General features: G+C 38.2%; 1 protein-coding gene across 1 annotated transcript; it reads left to right on the forward strand.

The window, feature by feature from the left end:
• The first annotated feature begins 9,881 nt into the window (after positions 1-9,881).
• On the forward strand, positions 9,882-23,304 carry LOC140953841 (uncharacterized). Its single transcript, XM_073403220.1, has 4 exons — positions 9,882-10,128; positions 11,865-12,805; positions 21,272-21,482; positions 22,589-23,304. Exons 1-4 carry the CDS (start codon positions 9,882-9,884, stop codon positions 23,302-23,304), a joined length of 2,115 nt encoding a protein of 704 aa, XP_073259321.1.
• The last annotated feature ends 2,287 nt before the right edge of the window (positions 23,305-25,591 follow it).

Below are 25,591 nucleotides of genomic sequence, written 5' to 3' on the forward strand. Positions count from 1 at the left end.
ATAAATCGTTGTTTATAATTAAAGAAAACAATATTTCCTAGTTTATGAAAATATCATGTGTACTGTTATTTATAACTTTTCAGAGGGTCCCCAGTAGATTTTCCGGGATCCGGAATTTCCCTTATTTGAGGCTCGGGATTCGATCGGGATTTTAAACCAAAATCGGCGCGAGATTCGGGATTGAGGGAATGCGCGGGAGGTGGGATGCCAAAAATAACCCTCGGAATTATGGGACTGCACGAATTACGGATTGAAGAAGCCTGTTCATTTTTTTACAGTTTTTCTTTGGCGTTTCAGGAAAGATTTAACTTTGTCAGAAGAGTTGTTTTATTCGAGAGCTCATGCATTGCTTTGAATTGGTAGTGAAAAACCCTACTGAGTACACAGTACAATAAGATCTGTGAATGTTTGATTCATGTATTTTAACTTGGGAAAAGATTCAGATGAAGTGGATCTGGATGTAACATTGATTTTCGAAACATCCTGTGGTGTTGTCTAGACCGCGGCTCTGGGCTCAACGATAAAGTTGTAACTTTTAAAACTGTGGGTGACACTCCCAAAGAGTAATTACTTTACAAAAGAAATTTAATGTGGTACTCTTCATGGCTGCTTTAATAGTCCAGCCATATGGTGTAAAAAAATAGCTGAATTGTGCACTTTGGGGTAAAGGCATCAAACTCGGCACAGTGATAGTACTAGTTGCACTGATTATTTTTAGCTATGGACCCCACTCAAATATGCACGGGGGGAGGCACATTGTGCCCTTGGGGGGAGGGGTCATGGACTTTTTGTTTTGGTCCGGAAAAGACTCAAAAACGGAAAGAAAGCGGCCTAAAAAACTTTTGCTTTCCCTTTTTTTTCAAAGTAGTGCAAGGTAACCCTATAAAATACCTGTTACTTACTTTTCTGAGAGATTTTCTAAAATTATTTTAAAAGAGTGTGTAAGTGGTTCTTGTCACAAGGGAAAGCCACGTAGAAGCAAGTTGAGTTCTGAAGGGCGGAATTAATTTGTGTTAAAGCATTACAATATTATACATGCACCCCCTGACACATCATACAACTTCATTAATATTTTTGAGACACCTCCTGATAGAACAAACAAGACTGCACACGGAAAAAACAAAAGGTCAGGCTACTCAAGAAAACTCTCCATGGCGGACAGGAATGGCTGGTCTTTTGCTCTCTCGTTTGTGAGAGACAGTATGCCGTTTTTCACCCTTAGAAAGATAAGATGTTTCATTTTTACACTTTGATTGAAGTGAATTGCACTATTTAAGAGTTTAATTGCTCAGCCAAACTACCGGAAAAATAAAACACGACACACTTACAGAGACCTTCAACGACATGCAACGGGGAGTTATTAACCACTTTTATTGTGGGAGACAAGAGTAGCCCGCAGTATGACACTGTTATATAAAAGTTATATAACAGTCATATAACTGTTATATAACAGTGTCATATAACAGTTATATAACAGTCATATAACTGTTATAACAGTCCCATGACTGTTATATAACAGTTATATGAAACTGTTATATAACTGTTATATAACAGTTATATATAACTGTTATATAACAGTTTCATATAACTGTTATATAACAGTCATGGGACTGTTAAATGACAGTTAGTTATAACTGTTATATAACAGTTATATGACACTGTTAAATAACAGTTATATAACAGTTTCATATAACTGTTATATAACAGTCATGGGACTGTTATAACAGTTATTTGACTGTTATATAACTGTTATTATATGTTATCAGAAACCCATAAGGGGTTGAAACGTGTAACTCGGTTTCAATGCTTGTGAATATTCATTTTGACCATATTTGGAAATCTTAGTGACGGATATCCATTTTCAACAAAATGGCTGCTGCGCAATCACCATGCAGATGTTTTAAGACAAGAGTTCTGCATTTCAAGGTTAAAAATACACCGTTAAAAGACAAAAAATGGAAAGAGGAAGTTCAAAAGAATGCTCAGCTTTCTTTTTGTGGAGAAAGGGAAGCTTTTCATCAAGAAATCGTCCTTCGAGGAATTCAACCTTGTTTTCTTCACGGCGTAGTAGTGGTCTGTTTTGAAATGCAACCAAGTCAGCGAGGTTTTTGCTGAATTTTCAGGTACATTTTGCACTCTATGGCCAAGACAATTACGTTTTTGAAAGGGAATTTATGTATTTTTAAATGTTTCATAGACGTTTTATAAATTTTTCTCTTCGGCGCTAAAGAAAAATTACAAAATGTGCCCTGATTTGAGATGGATTTTGTGTTGAATTTTGCCATGTGCTTAGCCGATGTCACTTGCGTGAACGGATCCACGATCCAGATAGTGTTTTCCGAATTACTTTAAAGGATTAACTCTTTGGACTTTGAATAAAAATTTTCAAGAAACGGCTTCTCTGTCTATTGTTTTGACTTTGTTCATTCATAAAATTAGCTCAAAACACGATCGTGACTACAACATCTAAGCTTTAATAATTTAAGCTTTTAATAAATGCTTCTCACATTCATTACAAGCATCACTTTTTGCGAAGATGTCAGGTTTAGGTTTTGGACACTTTCGATACGCAGCAAATGAATTTTGTTCGAAAATATTTTTCACTGTTTTTTCTAGACTTTTAACATAAGAATTTTAAAAGCCTATTTGCAGTATAAGTTTACCGTGCAGAGGGTCAACGAGGCTCGTTTTTTGAAGTGACAACTTCAAGAAGTTGCGAGGCCGTTAATGGGTTTCATAATGTTACGTTTGGCCCAGGTGGTAAGGCAATAATATCCTGCTCAGTGTTTCGGTAATATTCCTGGTTTCAATCTTTGAAAGCTTTCTCGGCTTTCGAGAGTTTTTCCCCCGTCTGTCGGCCATTTTTTCAAGCGGGCGCGGGAACCTGAAGGAAAATTACGTCACATTGTTTACGAAGTTTGATTGGTCGGTTATCTCTTCTTTCTCGTTCCAAATATGGTACTTTCGAAAATGAATAATCACGAGCATCGGACAAAGCAAACATATGAGAGTTACACGTTTCAACCCCTTATGAGTTTCTGATGTTATATAACAGTTATTATATGTTATATAATAGTTATATGACAGTTATATATCACTGTTATATAACAGTGTCATATGATTGTTATATAACTGTTATATATGTTATATAACAGTTATATATGTTATATATATATATATATATGTTATATATGTTATATAACAGTTATATAACTGTTATATATGTTATATAACAGTTATATAATTGTTATATATATCTGTCATATAACTGTTATATAACAGTCCCATCACTGTTATATAACGGTTATATGACACTGTTACATATAACAGTTATATAACTGTTATATAACAGTTATAAAAGTGTTATAGAACAGTTATATGACACTTATATATAACTGTTATATAACTGTTATATAACAGTTATATTTAACTGTTATATAACAGTTATAGAACATATATAACAGTTATATATAACTGTCATATAACTGTTATATAACAGTCATATATTTGTTATATATAACTCTTATAGTTATGTATAACTGTTATAAAACAGTAATATGACACTGTTATATAACAGTCATGTAACTGTTATATAACAGTTATATATAGCTGTTATATAACAGATACATCACTGTTTTATAACAGTTATATGACGGATATATAGAACAGTTATATAACTGTTATATAACATATATAGCAGTTATATAACGATCATATGACACAGTTATATAACTGTTATATAACAGTCATGTAACTGTTATATAACAGTTATATATAGCTGTTATATAACAGACACATCACTGTTTTATAACTGTTATATAACAGTAATATGACACTGTTATTTAACTGTTATATAACAGTGTCATATAACTGTTATATAACAGTGATGGGACTGTTATAACAGTTATATAACAGTTATATGACGGATATATAGAACTGTTATATAACAGGTATATGACACATATATAACTGTTATATAACAGTTATATGACTTATATAAAAGTTATATGACAGTTACATATGTTATATAACAGTTATATTTAAGTGTGATATAACTGTTATATAACAGTTTTATATAAGTGTCATGTAACTGTTATATAACAGTTAGATATATCTGTCATATAACTGTTATAACAGTCCCATCGCTGTTATATAACAGTTATATGACATCTATATATAACTGTTATATAACAGTTAGATAACATATATAACTGTCATATAACTTTTATATAGCAGTTATATATAAGTGTCATATAACTGTTATATAACAGTTATATATATCTGTCGTATAACTGTTATAACAGTCCCATCACTGTTATAAAACAGTCATATGACAGTGTTATATAACAGTTATATAACTGTTATATAATAGTTATATGACACTTATATATAACTGTTATATAACAGTTATATGACAGTTATATAACATATACAACTGTCATATAACGTTTATATAACAGTCATATAACTGTTATATATAACAGTTATAACTGTTATATATAACAGTTATAACAGTCACATCACTGTTATATAACTGTTATATAACAGTTATATGACACTGTTATATAGCAGTTATATATAATTGTTATATAACAGTTATATGACTGTTATATAACTGTTATATATAACTGTTATATAACAGTTATATATAACTGACATATAACGTTATATAACACCTTGACGTAATTGACCAATCAGGACAATATATCCAGAGCTTTGAGACACCATCAACTTATGATACACAGCAAACTTTAACTCTAAAGATGACTACCACACAGGTTGTCAAAATGTCAGTCACTAATATCCCCAGTTTATTTTTGACCGGCCGATGACGGGGCTTTTTCCCACCCTTCTTATTCCCTGGGAGCGAGGTTAGACAAATTGAAAATACAAAAAGCATTCAACAAAGTTGCACCAAAAAGAAAACTGTCACAATTTGATTCCGGGCATAAAGGTTAACGTTACCCGAGGGCTGCATTTTCATCTCTCAGCAAGTTAAAGGGTAAAATAAAGAGGCAGCTTCCGAGTTCGTGTCAGTTTTCAATTCACTTCTAAGTCGTATAAATTTCTTGATAGTTTGACTAGTGATTTTTAACATATTTTATTAAAAGATGAAAAATATGGGCTGTTTATGCAAATAACATCTTATTCGGTACTCAATAAAAAAAATTAATCTTCGTTTATAATTAAAATTTATATCCCTTGCTCGATTGCCAATAAAGCTACGTACTGAACAATGCGCATTGCTAAGAGTGAGCGAACTGAACGAACACCGTTATTTGACGACCGTTTATTGATAATACCATATCAAATTAAACAAAACCCGGAAATCAGATTACGTTATCCCAGCAAAGGTGAGAGCAAACATCCGAAAAGCTCCGATCGCATAAATTTCTTGATAGTTTTACTAGTGACTTTTGACATTTTATTAAAAAATGAAGAATATCCATTGGGCTGTTTAGGCAAATAATGTCTTATTCGGCACTCAATAAAAAATTTATTTTAGTTTATGATTAAAAGAAAACGATAGTTTGTACTTTTTGAAGATATGCTGTTTTATTTTTAACTTTTCAGTAGGCATGGCGCCTTAAACTTTCTGTTAAGCATTTCAAAACAGACAGTCAGAAGAGAAGTTCTATTCGAAAGTTAATGCATTGCTTTTAATCGGTAGTCAGCAAAACACACAAACACACAGTATACAGTACAATAAGATCTTTGAATGCTTGATTGATGCAGTGGCCCTGGATACAACATTGGTTTTCGGAACGTCCTACGGTGCTGTCTTGAACGCTGCACGATGAAAACTGTGGGCGGCACTCTTACAGAATCCTTGCTTTACAGGAAGAAAATTCGTGTGGTACTATTCAAGGACTCTTAATATCTTGATAAACTAAAAATTTACCATTTTTAACCTGTATTTGACTTGATACGATCTTGTGCAGTTTTTTGCTTCTTTGTTACAAGAGAATCGGGCATCTTTTCTGTTGCTATGTTGTCGGGCAAAATTCATTAACTACGACATTCATATGTTATGTTTTAAGAAAGAAAAAAAATAATAATCGCGAATAAGCGATAGATCTTAGCATTTACACAATAGAATTTGCTCCCCAGAAGGATGTAGGCTGTCTGATAAAAATTACCATATAAATATAAACTCTTAAACTAAAAAAATCCTTCCAAAGCAATTTCAGTTTAAATCACGCCCTTAACCAAAAGGTAAACACTGTCTTTTTAAAAGCTTATTGAGCTCTGACTGTGTAGAACAGTCGAGCCATCGTTTGTACAGAGTCGACAAAGTTTGAGGTACGTCATTTTTCTTCTCAATGGCGGCAATCAAGGTGTCGAAAAAATACAAGTAAAAATATGACTTGGAGAAACTCGTCGAAAGCTAATGAAACGTCTTTTCATCAAAACAAAGTTGACAGCAATTTGGACGCGATATTATATAGAAGCATATTTGGAGGCATTGCAGCACTCTCTTTCCTGGGCAATCTTCTGCTATGTCTTGTAACCTGCAGACGTCGAAAGCTCCTTTCCAGGCCATATAACATTTTGATGTTAAATCTTGCAGCCACAGATATGTTGACAGGTTTGAATTTGTTTTTGCACATTTAGACTGATTTCAATCATAACTCATAACTAATTGCTTAATTCTCCTTCGGATACATGCATTGCAAAGTATCTTTTTAGTTTGGTTTGATTTTTACCAAGTTTTAAACGCAGGCTCTCCGTTTAACTTATGGAATAAATTCTTAGGCTTTATAATTTATGAATGCAACACTTTGTTTACAGGTGCACCTAACGAACGAATGTTTCCAAATACGCCAGAAGTGTCTCATAAGTTTCTCTATTCTAGTGGCCTGTTTGGTCAATTTGGAGTTGCCTTAAAAACTATTCAGCTGTTCGGATGTCTTAGGAGAACTTTGGTCGTCACGAAAGTTTTAGGTGGCTTTTTCGTCTCATCCGAAAGTGTTAGCTGCCCTCCTGGGTCAGGGAGAAAGTTCGAGGACATGACGTAGCCTTGCTTTCATTGAAAATTATAGTGGACGTTTCGTCTTTATGCCGAAAGTTTTAGGAGACATTTTTTTTTTTACAATAATCGCAATATCTTGATATCAAAATGTGAAAACACAACCTCCGAAAATCGTAGTTAGGCTATTAGAAAACCTCCGAATATTTTAGACGAATGGAACGGTTATCCAGACGTTTTTTTAGCTTTTCTCAAGCTTTAGAAATTTCTAGTCAATATTTGCTCCCTCGAACAGTTATTTTACAGAATACATTCGCTGGGTGCCCCTGTGTTAACCCTTTCATCACTAAGAGAATAAAGTTAATTTTTCTCCAATATGTAATTGAGATGTTGACAATCGGTTTTAAGAGAAATAGAGAAAAGCCATACAACCTTAAGAGACTCTTATATTTAGCAAGCTGTAGATGATTCTTTGAATCAAGGTAAATACATTTTATTTTAACATATATTCCTTTGCCTAGCGCCCAAGTTTATATTACAAGGATTATCCTTTATTTTCTTGTACGGAAAGTCCAAATTTAAGTGCGAGGCGTTTTTCATTAAAACCCTGGCCTTAGACGTCTCCTTCTTGGATTTCTTCTTTTTAATAGACTCCCAGAGAGGACGGGAAAACAATGTTAAGCGAATAATTAAAAAACATGCCACCTTACAACAAAAGCTAAGAATTTCGCAATCCTGTTGATGTCGAGAATCTTTTGTGTTTTGTAATTAATAAATTAATTCTGCATGAGCTGAAGGGCTCCCCAAAAGATTCAGTTTGTCCTCATTTATTCCCCTGAAGCGTACAGAGAAAGAAATGAGTTATATGGATAACTTACAATTCACCTTACAACAAAAGCTAAGAATTTTGCAGTCCTCTTGGTAATCCTTTAAAAATTTTAGGGATTTTTTATAAGTTCTGCGTCAACTGAAGGGTGCCCATTATTGTTCAATGTTGCGGTTTAATCGTGAAAATTAAATAAAACATACGATTTGACCGCCTTTAGGAATCCAAGACCATCCGGTAATTTACTATTTTAATGATTTATGGCTATTTTTGTTTTACTTTGTGGACTGATAAAAGCTTTTGGAGGGTAAAACCTGAAAGGAAACCCACTGTTTACCGGAAATCAATCAATATAACTCCCTCACGTTATTCATAAATTATTTTTATAGATCGTTTTCACATGACAACACAACGGTCGCTATCTGGGTCGCTATGTTGGAATTCAAAATAAATTCGCCAGTTTAGAAACGAGAGGGAAACTGGGACGAGTTAACGTTCGCAAAGACTTCTGGGACTGTTACTGAGGACACGGAAAAAATTGACCAATAGCTGACCGCCACGTCCCCAGTAACCTCGTTTCTAAAGTAGCGAACGAAACGGCGGCTACATTGATGTACCCCCAAAATCCCGTGGGGATTGAACTCTTTCTCACGAAATTTGTAAAGCTACTCACCGCGCGCGTGAGTGAAATGATCTAATCTATGACTTGTGTCCTTTGACGCCTCATAGCTAGCCTGCGTAGCAAGCGTTTCCAGTCGAGTTATAGCGCGAAATTTGGAGCGGGAGCAAAAAAAAAAAATGCTCTCGTTCCAGTTTTCTCGACGAACTCGCGCGGAACCGCTTACTACGCAGGCTACCTCATAGCATCTCTAAAAACTATTGGACCAACTTTCGTAATTCTTACTTAAAAATACCCGCAGTAGATAAGTAAGAATAGAAAGATGTATATTTTTTACAGTGTGGGAAAACTGAAAATCATCATTACAACACACTTTAAGTTTCTTATTGAAAAAAGGACACCTTTAAAAATTCTTAAAACCGCAAAGGAAGCCAATATTATTATACAAAACCCGGCTTCCTTGACAATTAACAATTGTTTTGAAGTTGTATTGATCAACTGTTATCAGTTTCTTGTCCTTGGAATGTTTGTTGCCAACATTACCATATATGGTAATATATTATGAAAAAGTAATTTCTACCATATATGGTAATCTATTGCCATTTAATTAGATATTTGCAGGAACAACAACTGTTTATGGCCCGTCCTAGCTGTCAATATTGGATGTAAGTTTTTTCAATCGCAAATCAACCTAAGGTTTCAGGTGGTATTATCTTGTAACGCTTGCTTATCAATTGTTTATCTTTAACGTAGAAGTATTGAATATTTTAGAAGAAAAAAAAAAACTTTTTTATTGTTAGGCTTTCTACAGAATAACCGTATTTTCAAACTTAATTTTAAAGATCTTCGGACTCACGGACAAAATTGTTCCCCAACTCTAGCAAGTAAGAGGTTCTCTTGTTGATGTTGTTGTTGTTGTTAGTATTTATTGAAAAGGTTAGACCGTAAATAGATATCCTTTGATGGAATGCACAAAATAAAGTGAACAAATGTATTGGGCGTTGCTTGAACCAACTATGAAGTTCTATTGTGTATTTTTATCATTACAAGCGAAAATTATAAATTTTCCTTGTCTTTAATCATTACACGCTCTTTGAATATCATAGGTTAATCATGACTGTTGCCCTCATTAACAGCTTCTGCCATTCAAAGCTATTCAAATCAGTGTACAAACAGAACGTTTCTGAGAAATCGTGAGGGGTTTCATTGAGATGTCTGCCCCGGGGTTCCGACATTTTTTCAGTGTCCAAGGAAGTGAGTTTCGGCAGATAACATTTGCCATTGTTTTTATAGAGACCATTTTGTCATTGTGTCATCATAAACGCTGGCTAGAAATAGCTGTCACCTATGCAAACAAAGGATATCGAAGTCCTATTTGCTATTCATCTTAGCTGTGACGTTTGTTTCAGAATATCCTTATAACAATTGCATTATCATTTGTTTCGGCTGTGGTGATTTTAAGAATCATGAGCACTTTCAGTTTACTCGAAAACTATAAAGTGAACAGTACATTTTATAATCTGACAAGAATCGAAACCGGCGAGGCCAGAGACTATTATGGAACGTTGATGAAATCCACCTTTGGGATTATCGCAACTCTGTCTTTCTTTGGAAACATGCTGCTATGCCTGGTCATATTCATGAAACGATCTATGTTAGCAAAACAATACAATATTCTTATCTGCAGCTTAGCAGTAACTGATATGCTAACAGGTAGGTCGCAGTATATGAAGCATTTTCATTCTTTTCTTTTCCTTTAATTATGTCATAAATTCAACAATGCATTGTTGTACCCTCGTAAAGAGAGAATTAATTTCGTGGAGGGCAGTGTGTACAACAAGATAAGTTATATTAAATGCAAATAATACAAACAGGCCTATTAGAAGAAAGAAAGAAAAAATTAAAAGTTTGCAAATACAACAAACAGACGGAAGTTAAAGTTCTTACTGTTGTCTGCATGCAAGTTTGATAATCGCTCTTTAACGATCTTCGCCCTTTTTACAACCCAGCCTAACTAAAGATACACATATAATTCAATGGTCCATATCACAGTACATCACGGAACAGTAATTTCGTATCTTCATTAAAAGACACATCGAGGATTATTGAAAATAATGCCATCTGACGCTCCTTTGGCAAAAAAGGCTTAGAACTTATCAAATTATATCATGCAAACAACACTACTACGTATCCCCATTTTGATCTGTTTTACAACATGACATGCCTTTGTCAGTTTTGTCAGATAACGTGTTTGTTCAGCGATACATCTGTGCAGGTGAAGAAACCACGGTATTCATCTTGTTAAAACAATGACTTTATACTCTGCAGTTTTGCTTTGAATCACGTCTATTACGAATTTGAATGAAACGATATGTTTCAGAATAGAATGAATCAGATCCTGGAGCAGAGATTGTTCAAGTAATTAAATAATATGATAGTTACTATACAAAGCCTTTCATTTATACATGTCTAACGCTGTAAAGTAATAAGAAGCCAAACAACCGTCTTCATAGAAAATACATTTACCTACAGAAAAAATCATTTACTGAAAGCAATTGCAAATGCGTACTCGTCATCAATGGAAGGGTCAGTTCCATAAGAAGTTGTGGACTGCGTCTTTTGCCCCCTTATCTATATACAAATTCCAGAGTGAACTTTAAATATTTCCGTACAGAATAAGTTAAGAGAATTTAGCTAAAAAATCAAAGTATTCTTCTTTTGGCGATCATTTTATCATCTCTCTTTTTCTTTTTATGTACAATTTTCTAAGCTTATCCATTAAATTCCCTACGATTTTCTGAAGGTTAGGCCTTTTTCTCAGAGAAAAGGAAACCTAAAATTTTCGGATTCAGAAACTGGACGAAGAGGAATATGAAAAATTTTCACTTTCGTATTATACGTTAAGTTGCATATAAAATTTTCGGGAAAATAATACTGAATCCCTTGTAATTTCGAGAAGACTCAGGTCCCCTAGGATGACAGAACACATACAAAGTTTATAGGGCCGTTTAGAATGCATTTCTAGTGATCTGAAAGTACACTGAAAAGCCTAAAAAGCGTTATCATTGTATTTCGTTATAGGGGAAAACCGTCGTTGGGTGCCCTTGTCTTTTCTCTTGGTTATGTATTCATATCGTTTGGAGAAAGTTGATGTTGATCACTCTTGGGACATAAAGTTGCTTTTCCCATACAAATCCTTCTAATTTGCAGTCGCTGTTTTAACGCTATTTCTGACGTTTAGCATATGAAAAAGTAGACGCTATCATATGCTTAACATCAGAAATAGCGTATTCTAGTCTCCAGTTTTTGCTGTCAGATTTTAAGACTTATTTTCGAATTTTTGGATCGATTTGACGATTTAATAAAATACACTCACATTTTTTGTATTTTTGTACTTGAAAAAATATTATAAAGGCTAATGAAACAAGTTTTTCCTGACCTCTTTGCAGGAATATTCCTTGTTGTTACACCAGACTACTTGATTGACAGAAAAACCTTTCCCTACCCCTCTGGTTTGGCCGGCCAAATCTACTGTCGTCTGATTGGCTCAACATACATTCTGTATATTTTTGGAAAAGCTTCCACCTCGACCATAATGTGCCTTGCGATCGATCGTTGGTACTCCATCGTTAAGCCGATACGCTACAAGACTGCTTTCAGCAAACGCCGTCTTTACCTCTACATCACCTTGATCTGGACTTCTGCCGCCATTACTCAGATCAATGAGCTGTTCATCACCAAAGTGGAAGACGGACTGTGCACTTTTATCACACCATTTTATGGCGCAAAGGCTGAACGCATTCTGATTCTGTTTCACGTGATCATCACGTTTTACATTCCTAGTATTGTCACGTGGATGACCTTTGGACATATCTGGATGCATATGCGACAGCCAAACATTCGGCGTCACCTGGACAACAGCAAAGCTACTAAACGTCTACTGCGCATGTGTGCACTGGCGGCTTTTTTTCTGACCATATCCTGGCTCCCAGCAGAAACCTTTTTCATTCTTTATAAGTTTGAAATTTTGAGAATGCCTTTTGAGTTCTATTTATTCACGAGTATTCTCGCAATGTCCAACTCCTGCTTCAATCCATGGATTTATTGTCTAAGTAACAGAGAGTACCGAAGAGAGTTCATCCGACTTCTCTCCTGCATGAAAACGAAAAGCTCAAGGATCAACATAACGTTCTTTGGTTTGATTAAAAAGCGAAGAAGGCGAGATTGTTCATATTCGGTCTCCACTTCCAGCACAAGTTCAAACAGCTTTTTGGTCAGTGAGGGGCCTTGCCTGCTCAGTTTGCGAGCGATAACACGCGAATCCATGAAGACACATAAGGCTTCGTACAACAACATGGCAGCTTGCTCGGATTCCGATGAGATCAAGGCTGTTTGAATGATACGACCAACATCCACGATACTAAGTCATAGAGACCTATCTCAACCCATAACGTTCCATGAAAAAAAGAGCTTAATCACTTGGAAACAGTTCACTTGTAAACAGACTCCTTTTCTCAGGTTGTCATAACTCATAAGGTTACTTAGTAGGTTTCAAAAACGTCCCTCTGCTGTAAGAGAAGGACTCAGAGAAGCTCAGAGACCCTTAATGGAAAAAGTCTGAGGAAGGGTAGTGAGAAAGTGATAATATCTTTCTCGGAATGGTACCTGTAGTGTCAAAAAATCATGTCCTTAATGTCAAACGTTCATCAGTGTAAGAGTCAAAGAGTAGATCATGCATCACTGCATCAAGTGTATTTGTCAATATTTTAGAACGTTACTGGAGACAGCTTGTTTCTATTATCTAGTCAACCTCCGTTATTGCGGCAACCTTGAGACCTTGAGTTAGTGCCCTCACCAGCGATAGTCCGTAATATCGGGGTGCGACGAGAATCAAACTTCCTTGAGAAATAGAATGAAAGGGTATTCGATAAATGAACATCTGCAAAAACAGATGAAATGTTTTGAATTGGTGCCTGAATGTTAAGAGATGACGCTCAAATTGTGCTATTGGTAGCTTAAGAAGTGTCCGTATGTTCGTAACAGCGAGACTAAGAGTCCGAATACCGCGAGCTTGCTTCAGTCGAACATCTGTAAGTTTTACCGTGGATTCAACTGTTTCCTGTATTATTAGCGTGTCCGCGCGTGAATAGCAAGGTTTCCGCAATGCAAGAGTTAACTGTAAATTGAAAGCACCAATAACAAAACAATGTTATTTTTAGTGCTAGATTATATTTGTTTTACAGAAAATTAGCGGTGAATGGTATAGACCTCGCTCTCTACTGAATACTGAATTGAAATGTACTATAGGATTTACTGAGTAAAAGCAAAGGCCACTGCTAAAGTCGACAGCCCTTAATATTAAAAGCACTGCAAAATTAAATACTAACGAAATTTAATAAGCATTAACACAGGGAAACACAAGGAAACACAGGGTAACACAGCGTAACACAGGGGAACACAGGCTAACACAAGGGGTTAAAAACGGAAACACAGGGGAACAAAGCCTAGCGCAGGGTAACACAAAGGGAAACACAGGGTAACACAAGAAGACACAGTCTAACAAACGGTAACCCACCGTGAAAAAGAGGGTAACACAGAGTACCACAGGGGAACAAAGGTAAAACAAGGTAACACAGGAAAACACAGGATAACACAGGTTAACACAAAGTAACGCAAGGTAACAAAGGGTAACAAAGGGTAACATAATGTAACACAGAAGAGGGTAACACAGGGTAACATAGGGTACCAAACGGAAACATAGAGGAACACAGGGTAACACAACGTAACACAGGGTAACAGGGTAACAGAGGGTAACAAAACGTAAAAGAGGGTAACAACAGGTAACAAAAGAAAACAGAGAGTAACAGAAGGTAACAAAGGGTAACACAGGGTAACAAAGCGCAACAAAGGGTAAAAAAGGATAATACGGGGTAACAAAAGTAAAAGTGGCTAACACAAAGTAACACAGGGTAACACAGGGTAACAAAGGCTAACACAAGGTAACAAAGGGTAACATAGCGTAACAAAGGGTAACGCAGGGTAACAAAGGAAAACACAGGGTAACAAAAGGAAACAAAAGGTATCAAGAGGTACCAAGGGGTAACAAGGGGTAACAAGATGTAACAAGGGTAACAAGGGGTACCAAGGGTAACAAGGGTAAGAAGGGGTAACCGGGGGTAACAAGGGTAACAAGGGGTAACAAGGGGTAAAAGGGGGTAACAAGGGTAACAAGGGGTAACAAGGGTAAAAAGGGTAACAGGGGTAACAAGGGGTAAAAGGGGGTAACGAGGGTAACAAGGGTAACAAGGGGTAACAAATGTAACAAGGGGTAACAAGGGTAACAGGGGTAAAAAGGGTTAACCAGGGGTAACAAGGGTAAAAAGGGGTAACAAGGGGTAACAGGGGGTAACAAGAGTAACAAGGGTAACAAGGGGTAACAATGGTAACAAGGGGTAACAAGAGTAACAAATGTAACAAGGGGTAACAAGGGTAACAAGGGGTAACAAAGGGTAAAAGGGGGTAACAAGGGTAACAAGGGTAACAAGGGGTAACAAGGGGTAACAAGGGTAACAAGAGTAAGAAGGGGTAACAAGGGTAACAAGGGTAACAAGGGGTAACAAGGGGTAACAAGGGTAACAAGAGTAAGAAGGGGTAACAAGGGTAACAAGGGTAACAAGGGGTAACAAGGGGTAACAAGGGTAACAAGGGTAATAAGGGGTAACAAGGGTAACAAGGGCAACAAGGGGTAACAAGGGTAACAAGGGGTAACAAGGGTAACAAGGGGTAAGAAGGGGTAACAAGGATAACAAGGGTAACAAGGGTAACACGGGGTAACAAGGGGTAACAGGGGGTAACAAGGGTAACAAGGATAACAAGGGGTAACAAGGGTAACAAGGGTAACAAGGGTAACAAGGGGTAAGAAGGGGTAACAAGGGTAACAAGGGGTAACAAGGGTAACACGGGGTAACAAGGGGTAACAGGGGGTAACAAGGGTAACAAGGATAACAAGGGGTAACAAGGGTAACAAGGGTAACAAGGGTAACCAGGGGTAACAAGGGTAACAAGGGGTAACAAGGGGTAACAGGGGGTAACAAGGGTAACAAGGATAACAAGGGGTAACAAGGGTAACAAGGGTAACAAGGGATAACAAGGGTAACAAGGGTCACAAGGGTAACAAGGGGTAACACGAGTAAAAAGGGTAACAAGGGGTAACAAGAGGTAACAAGGGGTAACAGGGGGTAATAAGGGTAACAAGGGGTAACAAGGGGTAACAAGGGGTAACAAGGGTAACAATTGTAACAAGGGTCACAAGGGTAACAAGGGGTAACAAAGGTAACAAGGGCAACAAGGGGTAACAAGAGTAAAAAGGGTAACAAGGGGTAACAAGAGGTAACGGGGGGTAATAAGGGTAACATGGGTAACAAGGGGTAACAAGGGGTAACAAGGGGTAAAAAGGGTAACAAGGGGAAACAAGGGGTAACAAGGGGAACGAGGGTAAAAAGGGGCACCAGGGGTAACAAGGGTAACAAGTGTAACAAAAGTAACAAGGGTAAGAAGGTTAAACCAGGGGTAACAAGGGTAACAAGGGGTAACAAGGGGTAACAGGGGGTAACAAGGGTAACAAGGGGTAACAAGGGGTAACAGGGGGTAACAAGGGTAACAAGGGTAACAAGGGGTAACAAGGGGTAACAGGGGTTACAAGAGTAACAAGGGTAACAAGCGGTAACAAGGGTAACAAGGGGTAACAAGGGGTAACAAGGGTAAGAAGAGGTGACCAGGGGTAACAAGGGTAACAAGGGGTAAAAGGGGGTAACAAAGGTAACAAGGGGTAACAAGGGTAACAAGGGTAACAAGGGGTAACAAGGGGTAAAAGGGGGTAACAAGGGTAACTAGGGTAACATCGGGTTAGAAGGGGTAACAAGGGTAAGAAGGGGTAACCAGAGGTAACAAGGGTAACAAGGGGTAACAAGGGGTAACAGGGGGTAACAAGGGTAACAAGGGGTAACAAGGGTTAACAGGGGGTAACAAGGGTAACAAGGGTAACAAGGGGTAACAAATGTCACAAGAGTAACAAGGGGTAACAAGGGGTAACCAGGGGTAACAAGGGTAACAAGGGTAACAAGGGGTAACAAGGGGTAACAGGGGGTAACAAGGGTAGCAAAGGTAACAAGGGTAACAAGGGGTAACAAGAGTAACAAGGGTAACAAGGGTAAGAAGGGGTTATAAGGGTAACAAGGGTAACAAGGGGTAACAAGGGGTAACAAGGGGAACAAGGGTAGCAAGGGGTAACAAGGGGTAACAAACGTAACAAAGGTAAGAAGGGTAACAAGGGGTAACAAGGGTAACAAGGATAACAAGGGTAACAAGGGGTAACAAGGGGTAACAGGGGGTAATAAGGGTAACAAGAAAAACAAGGGTAACAAGGGGTAACAAGGGTAACAAGGGTAACAAGGGGTAACAAGGGGTAACGAGGGGAACAAGAGTAGCAAGGGGTAACAAGGGGTAACAAACGTAACAAAGGTAACAAGGGTAACAAGGGGTAACAAGGGTAACAAGAATAACAAGGGTAACAAGGGGTAACAAGGGGTAACAGGGGGTAATAAGGGTAACAAGGGAAACAAGGGTAACAAGGGAAAGAAGGGGTAACAAGGGTAACAAGGGTAACAAGGGGTAACAAAGGGTAACAAGGGGTAACAAGGGGTAACAAATGTAACAAGATTAACAAGGGGTAACAAGGGGTAACCAGGGGTAACAAGGGTAACAAGGGATAACAGGGATTAACAGGGGGTAACAAGGGTAGCAAGGGTAACAAGGGGTAACAAGGGTAACAAGGGTAACAAGGGGTAACAAGGGTAAAAAAGGTAACAAGGGTAACAAGGGGTAACAAAGGTAACAAGGGTAACAAGGGTAACAAGGGGTAACAAGGGTAACAAGGATAACAAGGGTAACAAGGGGTAACAAGGGGTAACAGGGGGTAATAAGGGTAACAAGGGAAACAAGGGTAACAAGGGGTAACAAGGGTAAGAAGGGGTAACAAGGGTAACAAGGGTAACAAGGGTAACAAGGGGTAAGAAGGGTAACAAGGGTAACAAGAGGTAACAAGGGGTAACAAGGATAACAAGGGTAAGAAGAGGTAACCAGGGGTAACAAGGGAAACAAGGGGTAACAAGGGGTAACAGGGGGTAAAAAGGGTAATAAGGGGTAACAGGGAGTAAGAAGGGTAAAAAGGGGTAAAAAGGGTAACAAGGGGTAACAAGGGGTAACAGGGGGTAACAAGGGTAACTAGGGTAACATCGGGTAAGAAGGGGTAACAAGGGTAAGAAGGGGTAACCAGAGGTAACAAGGGTAACAAGGGGTAACAAGGGGTAACAGGGGCTAACAAGGGTAACAAGGGGTAACAAGGGGTAGCAGGGGGTAACAAGGGTAACAAGGGTAACAAGGGGTAACAACGGTAACAAGGGTAACAAGGGGTAAGAAGGGGTAACAAGGGTAACAAGGGTAAGAAGGGGTAACAAGGGGTAACAAGGGTAACAAGGGGTAACAAGGGGTAACAGGGGGTAACAAGGGTAACAAGGGGTAACAAGGGTAACAAGGGTAACAAGGGTAACAAGGGGTAAAAAGGGTAACAAAGGTAACAAGGGTAACAAGGGTAACAAGGGGTAACAAAGGTAACCAGGGTAAAAAGGGTAACAAGGGGTAACAAGGGCTAAAAGGGGGTAACAAGGGTAACAAGGGGTAACAAGGGATAACAAGGGTAACAAGGGTAAGAAGAGGTAACAAGGGGTAACAAATGTAACAAGGGTAACAAGGTGTAACAAGGGGTAACCAGGGTTAACAAGGGTAACAAGGGGAAACAAGGGGTAACGAGGGTAACAAAGGTAACAAGGGGTAACAAGGGTAACAAAGGTAACGAGGGTAACAAGGGTAAAAAGGGGTAACAAAGGTAACAAGGGTAACAGGGGGTAACAAGGGTAACTAGGGTAACATCGGGTAAGAAGGGGTAACAAGGGTAAGAAGGGGTAACCAGAGGTAACAAGGGTAACAAGGGGTAACAAGGGGTAACAGGGGCTAACAAGGGTAACAAGGGGTAACAAGGGGTAGCAGGGGGTAACAAGGGTAACAAGGGTAACAAGGGGTAACAACGGTAACAAGGGTAACAAGGGGTAAGAAGGGGTAACAAGGGTAACAAGGGTAAGAAGGGGTAACAAGGGGTAACAAGGGTAACAAGGGGTAACAAGGGGTAACAGGGGGTAACAAGGGTAACAAGGGGTAACAAGGGTAACAAGGGTAACAAGGGTAACAAGGGGTAAAAAGGGTAACAAAGGTAACAAGGGTAACAAGGGTAACAAGGGGTAACAAAGGTAACCAGGGTAAAAAGGGTAACAAGGGGTAACAAGGGCTAAAAGGGGGTAACAAGGGTAACAAGGGGTAACAAGGGATAACAAGGGTAACAAGGGTAAGAAGAGGTAACAAGGGGTAACAAATGTAACAAGGGTAACAAGGTGTAACAAGGGGTAACCAGGGTTAACAAGGGTAACAAGGGGAAACAAGGGGTAACGAGGGTAACAAAGGTAACAAGGGGTAACAAGGGTAACAAAGGTAACGAGGGTAACAAGGGTAAAAAGGGGTAACAAAGGTAACAAGGGTAACAAGGGTAACAAGGGGTAACAAGGGTAACAAGGATAACAAGGGTAACAAGAGGTAACAAGGGGTAACAGGGGGTAACAAGGGTAACAAGGGAGACAAGGGTAACAAGGGGTAACAAGGGTAAGAAGGGGTAAAGAGGGTAAAAAGAGTAACAAGGGTAACAAGGGTAACAAAGGGAAAGAAGAGGTAACAAGGGTAACAAGGGTAAGAAGGGGTAACCAGGGGTAACAAGGGTAACAAGGGGTAACAAGGGTAACAAGGGGTAAGAAGGGTAACAAGGGGTAAGAAGGGGTAACAAGGGGTAACAAGGGGTAACAAGGGTAGCAAGGGTAACAATGGTAACAAGGGGTAACAAGGGTAACAAGGGTAGCAAGGGTAACAATGGTAACAAGGGGTAACAAGGGTAACAAGGGTAACAAGGGTAACAAAGGGTAACAAGGGTAACAAGGGGTAAGAAGGGGTAACAAGGGGTAACAAGGGGTAAGAGGGGGTATCAAGGGTAACAAGGGTAACAAGGGGTAACAAGGGTAACAAGGGTAACAATGGTAACAAGGGGTAACAAGGGTAACAAGGGTAACAAGGGTAACAAAGGGTAACAAGGGGTAACAAGGGGTAACAAAGGGTAACAAGGGGTAACAAGGGGTAAGAGGGGGTATCAAGGGTAACAAGGGTAACAAGTGGTAACAAGGGTAGCAAGGGTAACAATGGTAACAAGGGGTAACAAGGGTAACAAGGGTAACAAGGGTAACAAAGGGTAACAAGGGTAACAAGGGGTAAGAAGGGGTAACAAGGGGTAACAAGGGGTAAGAGGGGGTATCAAGGGTAACAAGGGTAACAAGGGGTAACAAGGGTAACAAGGGTAACAATGGTAACAAGGGGTAACAAGGGGAACAAGGGTAACAAGTAGTGTTACAGAGGGTAATAGCGGGTAAGACAGGGTAACACAGAGTAACGTAGGGTAACAAGTAGTAACACAGGGCAACAAAGGGTAACACAGGGTAACAAAGGGTAAGCCAGGGCAACAGAGTGTAACAGAGGGTAACATAGGGAAACACAGGGAAACACAGCGTGATCAGAGTAGCCAGGAAACAAAGGGTAACGCAAGGTAACACAGAGTAACACAAAGGGTAACACAGAGTAACAAAGGGTAACACAGGGTAAAAGAGGATTACAAATGATAACACAGGGTAACAAAGGGTAACGTAGGGGAATATAGGGTAACACAGAGTAATAAAGGGTAACACAGAGTAACACAGGTTAACACAGGGTAACACAGGATAACACAGGGTAACACATGGTAACACAGTGGGGCATACGGTAACACAGATGGTAACTCAGGATAACACAGGGTAACACCTGCTAAAACAGGAGGACACAGGGTAACACATGGTAAGACAGAGTAACACAGTTAATTAATAACTTCTAAATTACAAATGAGAGTGAAGTTGAATAAGTGTTTAAAAATCACACGGAAAAACTCCTCTTTTTTCCGTCAAAAGTTCAACATAGTATGTCATCACATTATTAAACTTCTCGAAGTTGTCAGAAAAATTTTGCTGCACGTTGTGTCTAAAACTTAATTTACACGAGCAAAAAAAATTTGTACGGCACCCCCAAATTTTGTGTACCGAAGTCGCCAGTACGGTGCGAACAATTTAGGGTGCCGTACCAATTGTTTTGCTCGTAATTTTTCTCAGTGCTTGATCTTGCGAAGATTGAACCCTGTGTGGCATGTTTCGATCTATTTCTTGCAACCATTAAAGTATTCCTAATGACTGTCGGGTATTAAAAATAACGATGTAAAAACAACTGAAAATAGCTTATCAAGGACTGCCAAATTTAGCTTCCGTCTTTAAAAGATGAAAGCAATTAGAAATAGCCAGCTTGAAATAGCCAACTTGTAAATAAATAGAATCGAAAGCAAACATATATCTGATGATGTTTTCAAGTGAGGTGGTGGGAGTATAAGCAAGCCCCCAAGGGATCTTCACTTCCTTTTAATTTTAATGGATGCAAGCATTGTTTCGACTATGTGGAAAATTTTATTATCTTACATTTGGTTTTGACTGTACCAATTTGATTACGCTTGATTTGCTAAAAGGTGATACAGTATTCTAATACGTTCATTTCTAAAGATAAAAACCCGCCGAAGTTAAATATAGAATTAAAAAAATATTTAACGCATTTTACCTTTTATATGGATAACAAGACTTACGACGAAAACGAGTGTTTTGTTCAGAACAAACACGAGACGATTGCTGAAAGAGGTATAGTCATCAATGCTATGTATGGAGTCATCGCTTTTCTTTCATTCACCAGTAATTTGTTGCTTTGTTTGGCATTGATTAAAAAACGAAAGATCTTGAAGACATCACACGACTTTCTAATATTTAGCTTGGCGTTTACTGATGCTCTCACAGGTAAGATTCTTTTACCTTCGCCTTCAATTAATTACAAGGGCCGTTTGGATGAGATATTTTCCTCTGCTTCAGTTTTTTAAATAAGTAGTCATTGCATTGAATATATAATCTAACTCGAAAACAGTGGAAGCCATCCCCAGCCTTAGTTTGCCATTGAAGTAAGATAGCCGATATGTGTAGCGAGGTACAAACAGAGAATGTATCCGTCGGGATGAAAACTGTGGCGGTTATATGGAATGTAGAAATAGCGGTTAGTAGAAGTTGGTTCGCATTAAACATGGGCCGTTTATGTGTACGTCAACACCTGATTTCACAAAGAAAATGGAGTGAATTGTTTTGCATGTGCTCTGTTTAGCACTAATTGATAATTATAAAATTGTACTATAAGTTAACGCTAGAAAAGCAAAGAAGTACTGTACTGGCGTTGAAAATATTAAGCATACGTTCGTTGTATTGCAACCTGGCAACAAAAGTCCCCAAATGAATAGAAAAAAAAATTAAAAAAGTTTTTTTTCCGGAAAGATTGCGTCCTCTGTCGTCAAAACACCCTAAAATTCTGTGTTGTATATCAGGGAGCTTATGTTTCCAGAAAGACTGTGTCCACTGTCATCAAAACACGCATATTAAAGAGCACGGGAAGCCAGAAGATTGAATTCCTCCCAGTGAATGGGCTTGCACACTTTTTAACCGCGCTGAAGATAAGGCGAAGAACTCTTATAGTTTTACATTAAACAATACAGGTTTGGTCAGTTTATGACGCAGAGCTTTTAATTATGAAAAATGATTAATTCTTTATTAATTAAACATTTCGTGTGTCTGTTTCGTCCACCTGAAGTTCAAGGTAATGTAAATTTAAGGTAATGTTACACAAGACGATTCGATTTTTAGCGCAACACAGCGTTGCAATATTTAGAACAAAGTTGCAACTATTCGAAATAATGTCGCAACAATATTGCAACGCTATATTGCGCTAAGAATCATCGTTACGAACCGTCTCGTGTAACATCACCTTTGGGAACAGATGTTTCAATATGGAACGCCTGTACTTTTCTCTATCTTACCCGTAATCGATACTAACGTTTTGCTACTTGTTTTCTATTTTTCAGGTCTTTTCATAGTTATTACCCCAAACTACGTCATAAACTTATCCTCGTACTCAGTCCCAGACGGTATTGCAGGAGACATCTTCTGTCGCCTTATTTTTTCAAAATTTTTCATTTTTACCTTTGGTAAGGTTTCCGTTTTGACCATCACCTGCCTGGCTGTTGAACGCTCGTTCGCGTTAACACGTCGCTGGAAATATCAAGCGTCCTTCTCCAGAAGGAATCTTTACAGATATATAACGTTTATTTGGATGGTTTCCATGCTTGCCCAAAGCTACAAATTATTTTACGTGAGGTTTTCGCATCGATCGTGCTTCTTTATTCCACTTCCATCATTAAACAGGAACGTAGAAATCGCAGTCGTCATCATCTATGTTTCAGTGACATTTTTCGTTCCGACGATCATCACATGGGCTGCCTTTTTTCGCACATACGTGAAATTATACAAATATCAGGCTCTGAAAGAAAACCGTGGGAGAAAGGAAAAACACTTGCTACTAAAAATGTGTGCAATAGCATCTTTGATGCTAACACTGTGTTGGTTTCCCACAGAAGTCTGTTATGTTATAAACCAATTTGGATTTCCTGTTCTAAACTTTGGCACCCCCTTTCGTGAATTCACTGTGGCGCTTGCACTGGCGAATTCCATTGTTAATCCCTGGATTTATGTTGTGTTAGACAAAAAGTACAGATGCTTAATTATGGGAGTCTTTCGATAAATGTAGTTCCTCACTGAGCAACATCATGGCAGGCCCAAGGCGCTTTAGATAAGTAGTTCGCTTCACGTTCTTGTACTGATCAAGATATTTAGCTGATAATCTTGACAAAGATAACAATAAAAATGAACCCTTGCGAAGTTAGCAATGAATGCTGTATGGGAACCCCTTACAACGTCTAATTATAAGATTGTAATTACAACATGCGACTAAACTGTAAACATATATACACGAGCAAGGATTAAAAGTAGGATTTATAATTTTATACCAATAAATACTTCATAAGAATAACCAGAAAGTCATCTTATTTTACAATCGACATCCTAGCGGATTTTTTCTAAAGCAACTAGAACTGATATCTCGTCTGTCATAACCCGTTCCAGGTTTTTAGATAGTGGAGAGTGTTTTCCTGTTTACTTTTCTATGCGCAGTCTACACTACCTGGACGCCTGTGATTCTTATTACTAAAAACTTGGCTTAAATGGTTGACTCTCAAACGATCCTTCGATGTTGAAATCTGTTTTATTAAGTGAACTGTGGGGGACATTTGGGACCGTTTACATGGAGGTTGGGGACCCAAGGTAGGTGAGGTAACCCACTTAGGTGGGGTAACCCGCCTGTCCATATAATCTCTCATTTTAATTTGTTCACGTTTACATGTTAGGTGGGGTGACTCGCCACATGTTACCTCACCTATCTGAGGTCCCCCACCTCCATGTAAACGGGCCCTTACAGTGCGACTACTATAACCGGGGCCACCTAGACAAAGTTGACCAATCGGATTACAGGAAAATAATAATAATAATAATAATAATAATAATAATAATAATAATAATAATAATAATAAATAGTCAATTTTTTGCCCGCGCTTCGCTATCTGAATTCCTGGAACAGGCTGATCGAGATTTTTTTTGCCCTCTTGACACATTAAGGGACTTTACAAACCTACGATGGCGACGATAACGGAAAGGTCAAAGAAGCGATAGTTTTAATGAGCAAAACAACAATCTTGCACGCGCATCACGATTTTTTGTAAATTTCATTGCCCTCCCTGTACAAATACGACATTAGATGGCCCAATTTTATGTTCACTTGAGAACGCGAAGGGCAAGGCGATAAGTTCTACCATCTCTGTCTGAACTCGGGCGCAGTTCCTTCTCTTCAGCTGCAACATAAATTTTCTTCTTTTAAATAACTGGGCGACTTGGGATAATCGCGAAAAATTTCGAAAGGATGCAAAGTCTATTTTTCAGCGATTTTTTCATAGACGTCCCCGTTGTTGGATCGTAAGGTCCCAGTTTAGGTATTTCATCGTCAGCAGATGTCAATTTTTAAACTGGCACTGATTCCAGCGCAGCGTGACAATGCTACAATCGCACAGTCATGTAGTATTCATGTGTATTGCCTGTTAAGCTCCGTGCAAACGGACGCAAGTTATAGTTCAGTTTTTTAAATCATGTTTGACATTACCGCGGCATTCACCAACTATTATTATGATGAACAGGTTTCTGATATTTAGCTGTGAATATCCTAGTAATTCAAGCTAAGAAGATATCATTGTACCTTGTACTAAGATTGCAGTGACAAGGCAATGACTTCCCGCGGTAGCGTATTCGGCATGTTATCTGGAAAATTCGTAATTGATGCCGGCTAAATTGAGCTGTTTACGTACGTCATAATCAGCGGAAGCTAATGATGAACTTGGAACACTGTAGCATAACAGTGATCTAATTGGATAGTAAATTAATCTGTGTAAGGGTTATGAATTTTTATTTTCGGCAACACAGAACTTTCCTTTGGTTATATAAAAGCCCGATAAATTATTCCTTATGCTGCAACGTTTAGTATAGAAAAAAAGTCTTCATTGATTTAGTTAGTTAGTCATATCTTCCCTTTGACTTTCTAAACTCTTTGTGAAACGCGCACCTGCTCTAAAGAGACAGTGTAAACGTAAACAATGTAATATTAAATCTTCTAAGTACAAATAGCAATTTTACTGATAAGAATAACATTTTGAAATCTATATCAAGCACCGAAAAGCGTTGAATTAAATCCAAAGGGAAGTAATGCTGTGAGAATCTCTCAGGCTGAATAACAGCGTGGAGATAATATTCAGAATCAAAAACACTACATGAATGTAGTGATACAAAATACTCCATTTAAATGGTTTCACTTAATATTTCACCAAAAGTCTGATCCTCACACTGTGACCTAAACTGTGCGAACAAAAGGGTGAAAATTGTTTATGAATATACAAAGCTTTATTCCATCATTGAATCATTTTAAGGTT

Source organism: Porites lutea, chromosome 12 (genome assembly GCF_958299795.1).
Source record: "Porites lutea chromosome 12, jaPorLute2.1, whole genome shotgun sequence".
NCBI classification, from domain to species: domain Eukaryota; kingdom Metazoa; phylum Cnidaria; class Anthozoa; order Scleractinia; family Poritidae; genus Porites; species Porites lutea.